We start from the raw sequence: 18,826 nt of genomic DNA, 5'->3' as shown, positions 1-18,826 counted from the left end.
TGTCATATAATAAAGAATGGCGGTACAGAGCCCAATTTGAAAAATATATTAATATGTGGAAATTACTCTGTAATTAAATACAATATTAAAAAAAGAGCCTGTACCGCCATTAAGAAGAACAAAAAAATACACTTTCTTCAAATAAACTTTTTTATTTGATGCCTAGATTTTGTGTCATTTTGGAACTACTAAAATTTTTTATTTCATTAGTAGTTCCAAAATGACACAAAATCTAGGCATCGGATAAAAAAGTTTATTTGAAGAAAGTGTATTTTTTTGTTCTTCTTAATGGCGGTACAGGCTCGTTTTTTTAATATTTTATTTAGTTACAGAGTAATTTCCACATATTAATATATTTTTCAAATTGGGCTCTGTACCGCCATTCTTTATTATATTACGAATACGTGTGCCAAATATCTCGAAAAAATATTTAAAATTACAACCGCAATCTTGGAACGCGTTTTGGCTACCTGTTGATCGCTACTGTATCACCTTAAAACTGTAAACCATTAAAACTGTACATATATAATATTTGCATAATAATTGTTATAGTCGGTTCGCTAAACTCAGACACAACTGGCTAGTGATTTTCGTTCGTAATTTTTTGTTTTTTGTAAATTTTGTCAAAATTGGCAAAATTACTAACTATTTAGTATGTACTAACTATTTAGTAATTATATTTTTGCCAATTTTACTAAATTGGCAAAATTATTTACTAAACTAGCCAGTTATGTCTGAGTTCAGCGAACCGACTATATATGTTTTGTACTAAACAACACAGTAAGGCAAAAAACAATGCTCCGCAAATTATACGACACTCTCGACGACCACCATCTAGTAAGGTAAGTATTTCTTACTACAAAACAGACGTTTTTTCGTTACCTAAGTAAATAGAGTTCATAAGAACTGCCTCCCACAGGAAAATGTTTTAGCACCAATGCTCTTCAATACATACAGTGCGTCCATAAAGTAACGCATAAATTCATTATTTCGTAAACCGGCGACTTTAAGAAAATATCCCGAAACAAGTCGATTTTTATTTTTAAATTATGATTTTTTGGCATATATATCATACTAGTGACGTCATCCTTTTGGGCGTGATGACGTAATCGATGATTTTTTTAAATGAGAATAGGGGTCATGTGATAGTTCATTTGAAAGGGCATTTAATTCTCTATTCACTAATGTAAACAATAACATGATTATTTATACAGATCGTTAAAAAAAATTTTTTATTAAATTAATTGAGACAAAAAGGAGAATGTATAAAATTTATTTAATCCAAAATAAGTTTTACTGTTGTCATAAAACAGGAAAAAAATGTTTATTTGACAAATAAATATTTCTTTTCGCCTAAATTCAATGTTAAACTGCCACCTACCTGCCTCTTGACAGTTTGAATATTTCATTTAAGCGAAAATCAATTTTTAGTTTTTTAAATAAAACATTTTTCTGTTTTCTGACATAAGTAAAATGTATTAATAATTAAACAAATTACATACGTTTATCTTTTTGTGTCAATTAATTTAATTAAAAAAATATTTTTGTGGACACCCTGTATAAATAATTATTTTAATGTTTATATTATTGGATAGAGAATTAAATACCCTCTTAAATGAGCTATCACATGACCTCTCTTCTCATTTAAAAAAATCATCGATTACGTCATCACGCCCAGATGGATGACGTAACTAGTATGATATATATGCCAAAAAAATCGTAATTTAAAAATAAAAATCGACCTGTTTCGGGATTTTTCCTTAAAGTTACCAGTTTACGAAATAATGAATTTATGCGTTACTTTATGGCCGCACTGTATACAAACGACTAACCTTCGTCGACTGAAATCAAGCACTTTGTGCCCAAGAAAATAATTTTGAAGAAGTGGAGGAGAAACTCGAATCTGACTTAAAAATAATGACAGCGTACTGCCTGCAGAATTCCCTGAGACCCAATTTTTCTAAAACTCAATTCTATGCCTTCCACCTTCGCGCAAAGGAAGCCAACCGAAAACACCAAATTACTGCGTGGAATGACTTCTAAAACATTAGAACACACAGATACAAGCACTTTGTTTTTCAACTGCTGAATATGGGTGTCCCGTTTGGGGTAGATCTGCCAACACCAAACAAGTTGATACTGCGCTAAATGAGACATGCAGGATAGTAACGGGGTGCATGAAACCAACGCCACCTCAAACCTATATAAAGCGTTTTATAGAGGGTTATACCGAGTGGTGAATTGGAAAACGGGCAATAGGAAACTCGATGTAAAATTCTAAATTGTTGAATTCCTGCTTCACTAATTATTTTACATCAAAAGTCATGAGAAACTATTTGTAGAGGATTAAAATCTGTATTAAAAAGAAAAGTTAAAATTGTTCTACGATTTAAACAGAGTCCAAAATTTTGAAAAATGGAATACATTTGCCATACCTAAGTAAGTGCGTAAAAGTAAGGCCACACGTTACTATTTCTGACAGTACGCAAACTATTGACTGAATAAAACATCTTTATTATTACTACTTTCTCCTCAAGTGAGGACATCTTTTCGACTTTATTGTTTTTTAAACAATAGAAACGATAAAATAAAAATACTGACAGTACAAAATATTGTTAATATAATAATTTCATTGTGACCGAAGGCAACCGTATACACATTCTTGCACTGTGTGTGGCCTACATGTGGCAAATACTTTGTTAAAATTTATTATATTTTACAAAATTTTGGGATGTGTTTAATTCATAGAACAATTTTAACAATTGTTTTCAATAAAGATTTCAAAATCCTCAACAAATAGTTTCTCATGTCTTTTGATGTAAAATAATTAGGGAAGCAGGAATTCAACAGTTTAGAATTTTACATTGAGTTTCCTATGGCCCGTTTTTCAATTCACCACCCTGTATAGAGGGTTTTGCAGAACCCTCAACACGCAGAGGCGTTGCAGAGTACATAGAGAAAAACAGAGTACAAAGGAAGGATGAAAATTTGGCAATACGTTCAAAATAAGTCCGAAATTGGATAAAATGACTAATTCTAAATAACTTTTGTTCTATAGAGTACTAAGTCAATACTTTTCGAGTTATTTGCGAGTGAATGTGTTCATTTTTAACCAAAAAAAAATGTTTTTTGACAGTTTTTCGGAGATTTAACGTAAGTACTTACTCAAAAAATAAGTATTTTAGCGAAAAAAATATTCTTAGTAAAAATATAGCTTATAAAAAATTGAAAAAAATGGTGTATGCGTGACGTCTGCAGACCCAGTAGAAGCAGAGTTGCAGCTAATGAAATGTAGGTTCTTCTTCGTCAAATTCCAAATCGAATATTTCAATGTGAAATAACCAAAAAACGGAGCACTTTTCGGGGAAAGTGTTTAAAAATAGTTCATTTTTATTTTTTTAAAAAACTTGTAACATTAAAAGTAAGTGAGTTACGCTCAAAATATTGTTGGTCCCTTTTATTTTCTGGTAAAAAAATGGCGAAAATCACCCCTTAATTAGCTTCTCAAATAAAATTAATCGTTACCGCTTTACAAGTTACTTTACTTATGTATTGTTTATATTATCTATAAGTTCCAATGGTTCAAAGTGCTCAGTTTTGAAAAAAATTGGATTTAAAATAAAACATTTTTTTTAATTTTAAAATAAATCGTAATTGTTTATGGAATTAACTTAAAAACAATTAGGAATACCAAAAAACTCAAAGAGTAATAAAATGTACGTTTTGCTTTTCTGAATATTTTTGATTTTTGTTTTCTTGTTAGACAAAAATTGATTATGCTATGGCTGTTCAAAATTTGCCTAAACTCGTGATTAGTTACTCGTTCAAGCCATTTTAAACACAGCTTTTTCAAAACGAAGCACTTTGAACTGATGAAACTTACAGATCATATAAATAATACATAGACAAAGTAACTTGTGAAGTGGTAACGTTAAAATTTATATGTGATGCTAATTAGGGGGTGATTTTCGCGATTTTTTTTCCAAAAAAATAAAAAAAAAGAATGTGTGTGTACTTTGTACGCACGTAAGAAGTTATACTTCTATTATATGATTTAAACGAAATTAATATACTTTTTATTTATATTTTGTTTAAATATTAAACTAATTTATACTTACTACTTCTCAAACATTTTTATTAGAATAGTGCCAAAAATTAAAATAGTAAAAAAATAAAACACACACAAACAAATTAAACAAGCCACAAATGATGTCTGAACATTAACTGTCGAAAATTTTTTTAACTAAATACGTATTTTCTGAAAATACAATTATATAATAAATATACTTACAATCATAAAATGTATTAAAAAAAAACAAAAAAGAAACTTTCTATTGGGACTCGAACCAGCGCTGATAAGAGCGGTTGGTATTGGAATTCATTCGCCTTCTCCGCTTAGCCACGGACACTATGTGTCATTATTTACGAAGATCGACTAACTAAACGGATTAAACTTGTGATATTTTGATATTTTGAAAATTGATCAAATTATTTTAATTTTGAATTGAAATGATTTAGAATTGAAAAAATACAACAAAACATAGAGTAAAAAAACAATATATTAGGTGAATATTGATAGAAATTTTGATGGTAATCAAATTATATAAATAAAAGTATTACATACTATGTATTTTGACAGATCAAATAGGTAGGTTTATACTCATGATACATTAACAATTATTACGTACCTGTTGCTTTTAAAAACTATTTAAAAGTCACTACAATATTATAAACTTTTTTGTTTCTGTCCTCACAACAATAAAACTAATATATTATACATTTGTTTACCTTTACCTTTACCTCCAAACCACAGCTGCCATATCGGATAATTTTTGACATGTCATTTGAACATCCAATCAGAACAAAGTTATAATGCGCATGCGCCGGGCTGATAGGTTTTAACATATAAAAAAATCACCCTCTATCGCCGGTAAAGAAGTATAACTTCAAAAACCAACAATATTTTGAGCGTAATTCACTTACTTTTAATGTTACAAGTTTTTTTAAAAAACAAAAATAAACCTTTTTTTAAACACTTTAAAAAAGTTAAAATGAATTTTCCCCTAAAAGTGCTCCGTTTTTGGATTATTTCACATTGAAATATTCGATTTGGAATTTGACGAAGGAAAACCTACTTTTTATTAGCTGCAACTCTGCTTCTACTGGGTCTACAGACCTCATGTATACACCATTTTGGTCAATTTTTTATGGGCTATATTTTCGATAATAATATTTTTTTCGCTAAAATACTTACTTTTTGAGTTATCGCCGAAAAACCATCCAAAAACATGTTTAATTTTGTTAATCATGAACATATTCACTCGCAAATAACTCGAAAAGTATTGACTTAGTGAAAAAAACTCTATAGAAGAAAAGTTGTTTAGAATTAGTCATTTTATCCAATTCCGGTCTTATTTTGAATGTATTTTTTTCATCTTCGAGTGGGGGTTTTCAACTCCATTTTAAAAAAATGGAGGGGATGTAGAATTCTAAACTTTTTCTTATATAATAATAGACAATTTCAACTACCTTGATTTGACTTGACTTGACTTGACAACTACCTATTCCCAAATTTTCATCCTTCCTTTATTTTTTTTGGGGTCAGATTGTTCTTTGATCGGGCTATATACAAAGCTCGAACACCACGAAAGCGACTAAAATCCAGGAAAAGCTTCCTTGGAACAGTGCAGGATGAACCGCCTGAGAATTTTCCTCTTCCCCTGGTTCAATGGACCGACCAGTCTCTAGATTGGTCGTAGAAATAAGAACGGGGTTTGCTCCAGTAAAATCAAACAGTGTAAAATGGGGTAAAATAAGCCAAGATTATGCGAACTGTGACTGTGGAGAAACGCAGAACATGGAACATCTTCTTGTACGCAAAAACTGTCCTCATTGGGGTACCCTCGAAGATTTGTGCGAAGAGACGTAGCCCAATACTGGGTCGAAATTCTATGAACGACATGTCTAGACGCGATGAAGTAAAGTAGGTACCAAACAACACCTTAGCCTTAGGCTAAGGCTCCACGAGCAACAAATTTACGCTAGCAGTAGCCGTAAAACGAACTTAAGGTTCCGCGGAACGGAATAGGAATAGCCGACCTGAACCGACTACAAGACTTGTGCGTAGTCGGATCAGTTCGGCTATTCCTATTCCGTTCCGCAGCACCTTAAGTTCGTTTTACGGCTACTGCCAGCGGAAATTTGTCGCCCGTGGAACTGGTTATTGTAATTTTAGCATATAATTTTACGCTATCGGAGACCTGAACATGCTTAGTAAATTATAGTAAGCGAAAGCGGTCTCCGTCTTCCGTGGTAGAATAAATTGACTGTGAGGAAGTCTTTTCATTTATTTCTCTTTGCCTAAATTGAATTGGACTCACATAGGCAATATATTCAACATTTGTTCACCTTATCTATTCCTTAGAAGTAGTACCTGTAAAGTAAGTGCAAACGAGCCACTGCTGCTCAATTTCACATCTCTACAGAATCGCACGTAAATTTGAGACACTAACAGCACCAAATCTCGAAATTAGCAAAGAAAAATTGTATTTCAGAGTCTGATAACCTGGGCAGCACTGACTCAGAGGTCAAGAAGATATTAACCCTACACCTGCCTATTTCAGAATATGATACGCTCGGATCAGATTCTGATGGGGCCGATGGCAGGGCGACTAGTCAAGAAATGATGTCCTTCGGCCACAGAATGAGGGGTAAGTCGAATCACTTTGTTAGAAAACATTATTAGTTATTTTATTTGGAGTTAATAATATGATACTTGTTTTTTACTTGCGATTATCGTGCTGTGTGTCATTATAAGAAGTTAAGACGTTATTAAATAGATATTTTATTTCCTATCTTAATTAAAATAACAAGAAAACAATACGAATCAAAATCTATTTAAGCTTAGATTTAAAAAAAAACGTAAAAAAATATATAAAATAAGATTCGGTTGAATGCTCGAATATATGATTTTTACAAATACATCGAGCACAGTTCTTTATTAAATCGTATCCAAGTAGTTTCGCTTCTAGAGCATCTTGAGGAGCATTTGGTCAAAAAAAAGGAGGCTATTAAACATCCAGTAATGTAAATATCCACAACATAAAAATTATACAACTAACATTCGCTAGACAAAAGGACAAACAATTTAAAATAATAATTCTGGAGGCTACGATATGGACAATGCTATGAGAAGGAAGGCTGAAATAGCACGAGAGCATTCCCGTATAGGATAGGATATGGTGCCCACAGGAGTACTAATATACATTGATATTGATACATTGATATACTGGGCATTATGAGTATGAACACAACCTGTAGAAATGAACGTTACATTGTCTTCTAATATCTTCAATCCTCTTTTGATCTCTCAGCGTATTTCCTGTAATTCTGCTCAGTACTTTCATCTCTGCCGTTTCCAATAGTCTTTTTGTGGCTGTATCGAGTCTTATAGGACATATGCATAAGACACAAGACCTGGTAATCATATTTAAAGTATGTTTTTCCATAACAATCACGGAGTTAAAGCAGGACGCCCTGACGAGCGACGTGTATAAATGGTGTGAAATTGAGGTCCTAATAATTAACCTCCAAAATGCAGGAATTGTAGCTTCTACTCAAAATAAGAGCTATACAAGGATCAAATCTAGTAGTATTTCATTAAAAAAAAATAACCCAGACCTAAATCTTAAGCTATTATTTGGTTTAGAATTAATGTACTTAATGGAATAAACCCACAACGTAACAACATCATTCTTCTTGTTTTGCCTTAGGTGGAGCAGAAGGGTCGTCATCTTCATCAGAAACTTCACCGCCGTCTGGTAGCGTCGGCAGAAAACCTTATATATCTCGGAAGGGAAAAGTTAAAGCTACACCTCTCAATAAACGCCACGTTAGAAGTAGTAGTGGATATTCTAGTCACAATGAAGAAACAACATTTAGGTAATAAGAATAATTGTTTTAGTATCTACAACCGTATAATTAGGTAACGCTATTTAAAAACATATCTAGTAATCATCATTGTTGTGTGTTGCTCTTCACTCCACTTCCAGACTAGTAAAAGAGCTCAGTCCATCTCTAGATATCTATTAAGTGCGATACACAAATATATGTTTTATATTTTGGAATTAGTTTTTCAATATACTCACGGACAAAAATATTGCATATTTTATCTTCAATCGTTATTATTTGTGTATTTTTAAATTTGAAATGTTAAGTATTTTTTTTATTTATTTATTTATCTATTTATTTTATTTATTTATTTATTTGATGTATTTTAATTTATTAGAGATAAATGAATGGTTAAAAAGCCTTTATAACCGAATATGCAATAATGTAACAAATTACATTGCATAGTATGGAAAGTGTGTTTTGGCGACTTGACAATTCTTGTTTTGTATAAATGTCAGTTAGAATATGTCAGTTGGGCAGTTTTATTTTTCGATTCTGCAGTTTTCTTGCTGATATGCCACATTTAAGCGAGTTACTGTGTTTTAGAATTATTGTTACTTTAAGATATGAGGGTTACAGACAAGAAGATATTGCGTGGATAGCAAATATCCATCAGTCGACAATGAGACTGGGCAATACAAACGGCGACCTGGTCAAGGACGAAAAAGATATACAACGGCAAGAGATGATCAATATTTAAGACTTAAATCTTTGCGAAATCGTACACTTACAGCTCCTTATCTCAAAAATGAATTACTGATCACAAGACAAGTTAATGTAAGTGTCAAAACTGTGACTCGAAGACTTAAAGAGGTTGGTTTGAATCCAAAACGGCCTGCCAGAGATCCACTTCTTCTGCCACGACATTAAACTCAAAGGTTGCACTTTGCAAGAGCCCACGTTAACTGGAACGATTATCAATGGAGAAGAGTTCTTTTCACAGATGAAACGAGGATACAATTATGAAAGCCAGATGGACGTGATCGAGTATACAGAAGGTCTGGGGAACGTTTCGCAGAATGTAATCTTGTACAAAATGTCAGTTTAGTTGGCGGTTCCATAATGCTATGGGGTGGCATTAGTTGTTAGAGTTGTACGGAGCTTATTGAGGTGAATATTCGAATGAATGCTGACTGGTACATAAGGCACATCCTTGAAGAGCATGTTTTTCCTTATGCCGGCTACATTGGGTATGATAACTTTGTGCTAATGCATGATAATGCCCGTGCACATACCGCAGGAACAGTCATACAATATCTTGAAGATGTTGGGGTTGAGGCTCTAGACTGGCCACCAATGAGCCCTAATGCAAATCCCATAGAACATGGGACATCCTAAAAAGACGTATACGAGCAAGAAATCCAGCTCCAAACTCAATTGCAGAATTAAGGAGGGGGTATGGTTTGAAATATTTAAATTTTTTTATTATTTCAAATAAAAGTGCATACTTTCAAGAATACTCTCTGAAAATTTCAAAATAATCGGAGTAAAATTACCAGAGATACAGGGTGTTGAATATCCCTACCTTCGACTCGCTTTGCCGCGGCTTCGCGCCAGCACGCCGGAGCGTAGTGAGAAACGTTAAACAACTGTTCGCCTTCTCTTTTGTCGATTAATCCCAAATTTAAAAAACATATTCCAATGTTCATCACTTTACGATTTGGCAGACAAATAAGAAGATGAAGATGCAGTTGTCAAAACTTTAAACGCATTTTTCTCAAAACTTCTTTTTCAAATGCGGTGGACATTGTAACTGAAAAACTACTGGGCCGATCTACCTGATATTTTGCGCAGATTTTCTTTAGACATTTCGTGAGGTAACAACGTCGAGATATTTTTCGTTTTGTGCTTATTTTTTGTTGAACAATATTAAATCTGTTGGTTTTCACAAAATTTTTATCAAAAATTTCGTATTTTTGACTTTTGAGTGATAACAAAAATTCAAAAATCATTAAAAATAAAAAAACTCGACGTTGTTACCTCGTGAAACTCATAAGCTAATAAAATCTTTTTGAATTTATTGTTTCGTATAATCCAGTGATGAGTTCTGATGTCCACCGCAAAATCCATTTTTTTTTTGAGCTGCCTGCCAAAATTTGTCGCCAATGGCTTATTTTTCGATATTTTGGATTGAATTTTTTCTTAAATATTCTTTGAATTGTACTTAATGTGTTTATTTAATTTAAAAATAAAATAATTCTATCATAGTTTCGAAAAAAATTCACAAAAATGTGATTGATATGTTGATTTCAAACCATACCCCCTCCTTAAGAAATGCTGCACAGGAAGAATGGAATCGCCTTCCGCAAGAAACCATCCAAGATATTCTGCGGAGCACGCCTAGAAGGATACAGGCAATAATTAGAGCTAGAGGAGGAAATACCAGTTACTAAATTGTTACAATGTTGCCGTAAAAAATTGTTCTATTGTCGTTATTGTTTGTTTTTCTAATTAAACGTTATAAGCAAAATCAGATTATTTAATTAATTTCTCTACAAATTAGTTGTGACTCTGCAATATGCAAGTTTATTGACAATAAATATACGTAGGGTAGTCCAGCTCAACTTATTTGGCAATAAAAAGTACAAAATTTTTTATAAGGAAAAAGATATACTTCAAAAATAAAATATGCAATATTTTTGTCTGTGAGTTTATAATCGTCAAACCACAAATCTATCAGTTAGACAACAATAAAATGGCAATTTCTTTTTGGTCCTTCGAGCCGGATCATATAGAAATTGCAATAATTGTTATATTAACAATTATTGTTATAATTATTAATTAGTATATAAATTAATTTTTACCTATGTTTTAGTATCTCACATGCTCCAAGCTTCAACGAACGAATACATCCTCCTTCGAGATTCTCCGATCTGAACACGAGGAACCACAGCGAACCCGAATACGAGAAGGGAACCAAACAGCTTCGAGGTATGTCGAAGCTGAGTAGAGAGACATTTCAAATAAATGTATGAGACATACTAAAAGAAAGTTTGGAAGAACACGAACCCGGCTAACATCAGCTTAAATAGTCGGACTGTATTTTAAGGTTCTAGATACGGACTGGTTGGATCTCAGAATATTTTTACGAACGTCAACTTTAAGTAACATTAACAAGGTTTTAATTAAATCGAAAAAATAAATACATTGTTTTATGTTTGATGCAAGTACGATATATACTATAATAAATATTATTGAAATCTTACAATAAAATACTGAATAACTTTTGTTTTTAATACTTCCACAGAATTTATTATAAGTTATGGTCTCTACAGCTGTTTCGGTAGAGTGCTTTTCTCAAGTGATGTATGTATTTTATTATGTTCTGCATTGGAGAAAAGGCAGGCGGCTTGAGATTGAAATGTTTAGTTTATTCCGTTCTTGTGAATCTTCAGCCACCTTGTCTTCTCTGGGGTTGTTGGTGTATTTTCTGGACTTATTGAATGGACTGTATTATTTGGAGTTTCTTTTAGTACGTAAAGATAAGAGTAACACGACAATACAAACTTTTATTTCTTTACGCACTATAGGTAACAGGAACAGGTATGGGTGACAATATCGAATATGTTGTTACACTAATTTTAAGTTTTCGCAATCGCTGTGACAAATTCTGGTTCTTCAAGTTAATATTTGAGATTCAGAGAGCGGGGAGATTTTTCGGTGAGACTTTTCTAATGACAGACTTTTTCTTATTTTTGATTTTTGTTAATAAATAAACTGATTAGCAACGCAGAACTCGCTCTGTGACGTTAATAAATGCTCACGTCACACAATAAAATATACAAGATGCGAAGAAATATTTTATTGCATGAACACTTTGAAATTTACAGGGTTGGAAACAAATCAGTTTTCAACCATGCATTTTAAAGTATCTAACTGAATTGGTTGAGGAGTGGGGAGCTGTTTGTCTCCAGTTGTTCATTCAGAACTATGTCTGTATTGGTTAATTTATTAATTTCCATAGATTCTAATAAAGATAGATTAAGTCTGTATTTTGAATGGGTATGCAGAATTTGAAACTGTTCATTAAAATAATGATTATGATCTAAAAGATGAAGTGCGTACATAGAATATGTTTTTCTATTATTGAAAGCCCGTTTGTGTTCTGCTGTACGTTGGTCAAAGGTTCTGCAAGTTTGGCCAATGTAAGTTTTTGCACTCTGTAATTGCTTTTTATTTTGGCTCTTATTGTTCTTAATGTATTTGCTCAAGTTGTTGTTTTTTTTAAAGCTGGTTTTATTCCTTTATTTTTCATGTGTTTGGCTATTTTTGATGATATATTGCCTGTTTATGCAATAGAGCAGAAAGTACTATTTTTTTCTGTGGTTGTGGGAAGAAAGGCACTCTGTCGAAACAGCTATAGTCTTCGCTTTGTTGAGGGTTAGGTTCTCTATGCATTATTGACCAGTTTTCGTTGTGTTGCACCAGCATCACTAGGTCATCCGCATATGCTATTGCCTGTACACCAATTCTTAGGTTGGTCTTCAAAATCCCGTTGTATAGAATATTGCAAAGCAATGGCCTAAGGACGGAACTCTGGGGTACTTCTGCCGTGGTGCTCATAGAGTAACCACTCCCAATGTTGATGTATCTATCTGTGAAGTAAGTAGTTCCTGGTCCAGTTCCTTAAGTTGCCCAGTAGCCTGACGATGATTTACCAGCTAGCTTTTTTTCAGCTGTGATACTTTTTGTTGAAAAGTAGAAACTAGAAATCACAAAAGAAGCAATAAGGAATAACATACGTAAATTAAAAAATAGAAAAGCCCCAGGACCCGATGGGATACCAAATGAACTCCTAAAATACAGAGGAGAACTCTTAATCGAAAACATAGAGGTTCTCTTTCAAGAAATAATATGTAGCCAGCGCGAGCGAGTACCAGACCAGTGGAGGATAAGTATAACAATACCTATACACAAGAGAGGAAACAGCAAAGACCGTAGCAACTACCGTACCATCACCTTGCTAAGCACAACTCTTAAACTTTTAACAAAAATATCTGCCAATAAAATAAATGAAGATTACACAATTAGTAAGGACCAACAAGGTTTTTGAAAAAATAGGTCCACAAGACCTGTTGCAACAATATTCATAGCCAGACAAATTGCTGAGAAAGCACTGGAATAAAATAAACCTGCATTTATGTGCTTTATAGATCTGACTAGGGCCTTCGATTGTGTAAGATTGGAAGATGTGCTAAGATTACTAAAGGAGAAAAATCAGCCCAACAAGATGATATGTATAATTAGGACATTAATACGAAGAACAAAAGCAGAATAAAAGTGGAGAATGAACTAACATCGGAAGTAGAAATCAACTCGGGAATCAGACAAGGGGCTTGAGCCCATTGCTTTTTAATTTAGTTATGGACAAAATCATAGAAACCATTAAAGGTACTGGAAAAGGATATAAGATGGCGGAAAAACAAATAAAAATCCTCTGTTATGCTGACGACGCAATCTTAATCTCCGATAACGAGGATAACCTACAGCGAATGGCACAAACTTTCAATACAGCGACGAAGAACTACAATATGAAAATATCAACAGCTAAGACAAAATCCCTAGTAGTGTCAAGGGAACCCAAATTAGTATTCAACAACGAACTAATTGAACAATTCTCGAGATTTGAATATCTGGGAGTCGAAATATGTAGTTATAGAGATGTTAAAGAGAGCAAATAAAGCCAATTACGTGTCAGGATGTCTGAGGGATGTCATCTGCAGAAACAAATATAAGAGGATGGAAGGGAAAGTACGCATATACAAATCATGTGTAATACCGATCATGACGTACGGGATAGAAGCAAGATGTAACACAGCAGAAACCAAGAGGATACTGAGAACATCAGAAATGAGCACGTTGAGGTCAATAACTGGGAAAACACTGAGAGACAGAATACCGAACGACAGAATAAGAGATCTCTGTAACATGCAAGATATAGTACGGTGGGGAAGACAGAGACGACGAGAGTGGAATCAGCATGTGAGGAGAATAGACAGCGAAAGAATAGCCCGTATAGCCAGGGATTCGAAGCCAACAGGCAAGAGTCCAATAGGAAGGCCCTTTAAAAAGTGGCGAGATAGCTGGCAGTCAACGTCACAGCTACGAATACAAGCTCAAAATCGGTTAAGAACAGGCCAAGAGGCCTAATATAAAAAGAACAAGATAGTTTTCGTTGAAGTAATTCTCACATCTGACCATTGTGATACTGAAATAAATTATTATCAAACGTTTTTATCGAAGTTATCTGTACAATAGACAAAATTTCTGGATTTTTTTTTTAATTTTTTCAAAAAAAATATATGTACATGGTTTCATTTGAAACGTTGTTAATGTTATTTAAAGTTAGCCCTACTCAAGGTAACATAATAAAGATTTAATTGCCGATAAAAATTCCCACCTCAGTGTAACAAAAACAGTTAGGGGTCCCAGAAATAACTATTGATGGCATTTTTTTTCACTATACTGTTTTTGTATAGTTTTCGTATTTTCAAAATTAATGCCTTCTGATAGTGGTTTAGGCAATTTTCATTTATTTTCTTCTATAAGAGTAAGTACTTTTATAAAAATTTAAATGGGATCTCCCACTAATTGCCTATATACCATATTTATAAAAAATTACTTTGAAGTAAATGACACTTTTGGTGTAAAATTTTATTAATAAATTTTTAAAAATATCCAAAATGGATTTATAAATTCAAGACGTTTTCAGTACTATCGGACCATCATCAGTGAAAAACGTATATACATGCAGTAATTGGAACTAGCCACAGAATGAGATCAAATGACCCTTAAATTACATAATTAAAGTTTTAAATATTATAAATATTGTTACACAGGGTCAATGTTAAATGGTAACATTTTCAAGGGGAAGACACAGATCTCCGTTCAAAGACATAGACGTAGTCCAGAGAGAAGTAACAACCAACTAATAGTTAAATTAAAATGTTGACTATCAGTAATCTTCCAGTAAAAATAGAAGGATAAAAATACAGGCGTATGGTCTGTAGCTTATAGTATAAAGAATAGAAGATGCAGGTATGTACATAAATGGTCTTTTTTTAATATGCAAGTGTAAGAGGATCGCTTCAGATTGTTTATGTAAATAATTATTATTATTTATGTCATAAGCTTACCTTAGATGATGAGGTATTAAGGAAATAATTTGAGAGATTCATGAGGTAAAAAATTTAAAGACATTTAACGAAAAATCGATTGTAGAAGGGAAATGAAATTTGGAGTGTCGCATGATACTCAGAGTTATTTATTTCCAATATAAATGATAATTGACCAATCACACTAGATTTACAGAACAATATAATACGATATAGAGATAGGGATCGGATTACGAACAAGGAAATAATACGGAGAACAGGAGTTACATAAATAATTATGACCCTTAAGTGGAACTGGGCACGATACGTATATAGAATGTCGGATAACAGATGGACACAGAGAATAATACACTGGAGACCAAGACAAGAAGCATATCGGAGTAGAGGTCGTCCACCAACAAGATGGTCTGACGACATAAAACGGATCGACCAAAATTGGATGTAAACAGCACAAAATAGGAATACATGGAAAAGACTGAGGGAGACCTACATCCAGCAGTGGATAGATCCGGGTTGAATGATGATGATGATAATACGATATCAGTTGTTAAATTGTTGTGTTTGAAATTATAAGTTATAATTCATTTTATTTTACCATTTGATATCAATCTTATTTCTGGGACAACCGCAAATTCGCCAAACTTTCATATAATGTAGTAAATTTTACAAAAACACTCCATTCTTTATAGTTAGTATAATTTTAAGTTTTTTTTACCATGTACTTTATATATTTTGTAATACTCACACTTATTTATAATTAATAGTCATTAAACAATATATACATACTAAGACATTCCATGTTTACCTTTACGGGTACAATAGATCTTTTCATCATGTAACAGGCGCATGCGCAGCCGCCATGTTTTTCGTACTGTGAGAAGTTAGGCATCATTACTTGTCAAAGATAAAACACGGCTTCGTTGTTCCTTTTCGTACAATCTTGTTTCCAACAAACAGTACGAATTCAAGCCAATAAAAAGAGAAAGCAGAACAGTACGAAAAAAATGGCCGACACTATTTTGTGATGAATAGTCCTATGGCAACGTGTGTTAACTGATGTACGATGTGGACGACATTGTTCAAAAAATATATTTATGTTTTAGGTAATAGTAGAGCTAGGCCTAAATGAGATCTGACACACATCAGAATTATATCAGGTATACAATATCTACCATCTATTCTTAGAAGTCACATTTAGAAAATTACGAACGTCTAAATGTCAAGACTGACTACGTTAACATTATAACATTTTTCTAACCGATAAATCAATAAGTATGGACAAACGGTGGGGTGAGATATAATTACTTTTATGAAGTTTGTTCCGTGGTGGTGTCGAGTTGCGTGTGATAACCTTATTGTCCACGGAAACAAATAAAACTAATATTAAATAAAACGTAAAAACAACAAACTGTCAACAAATATATTTATTTCGGAAAAAGGCGTTCCTATTTCTCGAAGAGGATAGGTATGTTCCGGACCGAGGGCTTGTAAAGACTGAACTAAAAACATTTATGTTGTCACATGTAATTTTAAGAAGTTGAAGGTTCGAATGCATTTAAAAGTGATTTATTGACATAAAGTGGCTGGCTAAATGTAATTTATTAGATCTGTTAAACAACTATTCTAAACGGAAAATTAGATCTGGTATTTTTAAACTGAAAGGGGATTTAGGTAGAAAAAGCCAATAATTTTATACATTATGGTTTTGTATAGATATTAATATAGATAAAAATGTAAATTTTAAGTGAAGCGTATTATCAGAGTATTATTTCGTTTAAGGAGAAAAGTTATTAAAAATTGAAATTAGCAATTAAAAAATAGTAATTGAAGCTAGCCGCCACATGTTTATTAATGAACACTGATTCATTAACTACTATTTTAAATAATAATACTTTAACATTACAGGTGAACAGGGAAAAGTGTACTATTTAAGTGTGTAAAACAAATAATTCCTAGCTGAGCGCTTTCGGCTTATAAAGCCATCTTCGGAGCTATGGCCAAAAGGTTCAAAATACCACTATGAAGAGAGATGGATCCCATGTACGATATACAAAAATACTTCTATACTTGTACATTTTTTAATTATGGAAAAAATATAGAAAAAAAACCTTGTCTGTCTGTTGAAAAAAGGTGGTCAATTCTTGCTGTTTCTTAGTCGGAAAAGTTGAAAAAACATATATATTACAAGCACAAAGGACTTTCACGAAAAACTACATTACATATAACAAAAATTTGTTCATGGTAAGGTCAAGAGACCTTACCATCTGATGTGTGCTGTGTCAGTATGAAGAAAGTATATGAGTAAACACCTTAAATATGAAAAACTCAACAAAAATCTAAATAAACTAAAATCATTAAGTTCAGGTAATAATAATCAACATCAAACCTTTATTTATAACAACAGCAGGAATCAGGTGAGTCAACAAAATTAGCATACTTTTCATGAAAGAGTCAAAAATTTGTCTAACTGTAAGTTCACACAATCCGAACTTGATTTTCTGAGGAGAGGTCTCAAGTTTTGCATTAAAGCCAAACCTGATCTAACATTGAATTGCTTTGTGTAGAAATTGACAGTATAATAGACAGTTTAAATATCACAAGAACTGTAAAAACAAACTTAAAAATGTCTTGTCTTCTTACACTAACTCAATCATATGAAAAATATTCTTCAAACAATAAAGTCATGTCAACTTTTCAGTCTCAACTCAAACTTGTCAAGTCTATTTCTAATAAAATTAAAACCTATAAACTTATAATAACAAAAGCAGATAAAGGCAATTGTCTTTTAATCATGTACAATATAGATTATATCAACAAAGTAGAGTCCTTTCTATCTGACAACGCATTCATTCAACTAAACAAAACTCCAATGAACAAAATAATAAATGAACTTAAAATTAACATCTCAAATGAAATCAACCCAAAAACTTTGATTTCTAGCAATCCTCTAATGCCACGACTCTACGGTCTTCCCAAAATCCATAAGATCAATGTTCCAATAAGACCTGTAGTCAGTTTTGTCAATACTCCACTAGCTCCACTAGCCAAATTTATCAACACCCTTCTCCAGGATCTTCTTAATTATACTCCGAAATACACTATCAAAAACACTCTTGATTTAATATCCAAACTTTCTTCAACCAACCTTCCAAACAATTTTACTATGGTCTCTTTTGACGTAACTAATCTTTTCACTAATGGTCCTCGACTAGAAAAAAAACATTCTTCATACTGACACAGCACACATCAGATGGTAAGGTCTCTTGACCTTACCATGAACCAATTTTTGTTATATGTAATGTAGTTTTTCGTAAAAGTCCTTTGTGCTTGTAATATATATGTTTTTTCAACTTTTCCGACTAAGAAACAGCAAGAATTGACCACCTTTTTTCAACAGACAGACAAGGTTTTTTTCTATATTTTTTCCATCATTAAAAAACTGCACAAGTATAGAAGTATTTTTGTATATCGTACAAGGGATCCATCTCTCTTCATAGTGGTATTTTGAATCTTTTGACCATAGCTCCGAAGATGGCTTTATAAGCCGAAAGCGCTCAGCTAGGAATTATTTGTTTTACACACTTCAAAAGTACACTTTTCCCTGTTCACCTGTTGTCATAAGTGTGTACAAAACTATTTCAGTCTTTACATTTATTTAACTTTAACATTACACTCAGTTTTTTAAAATATCTGTTTTCACTTTCTCCGTGACGTTACAACCCTTCGTGGGTTCTAGCCGACTTGACAACATCCTCCATTCC

At 32.7% G+C, this 18,826-nt stretch overlaps 1 protein-coding gene across 1 annotated transcript in view; it reads left to right on the top strand.

Annotated features, from left to right (window-relative positions):
- Window positions 1-15,854, top strand: part of LOC114328633 (cell adhesion molecule Dscam2) — a 384,871-nt gene extending 369,017 nt beyond the window's left edge. The window contains exons 25-27 of the mRNA XM_050644410.1: window positions 6,555-6,710; window positions 7,773-7,941; window positions 10,766-15,854. Of these exons, the coding sequence (XP_050500367.1) occupies window positions 6,555-6,710; window positions 7,773-7,941; window positions 10,766-10,925 (485 nt within the window). The 3' untranslated portion in view covers window positions 10,926-15,854. The remainder of the gene's footprint in view (window positions 1-6,554; window positions 6,711-7,772; window positions 7,942-10,765) is intronic.
- Window positions 15,855-18,826: the final 2,972 nt, after the last annotated feature.

The sequence above is a fragment of the Diabrotica virgifera genome, chromosome 2, assembly GCF_917563875.1.
Source record: "Diabrotica virgifera virgifera chromosome 2, PGI_DIABVI_V3a".
Classification (NCBI taxonomy): Eukaryota; Metazoa; Arthropoda; class Insecta; order Coleoptera; family Chrysomelidae; genus Diabrotica; species Diabrotica virgifera.
Note: the sequence above shows the minus strand (reverse complement) of the source record. Positions and strands in the feature narration are given on the sequence as shown.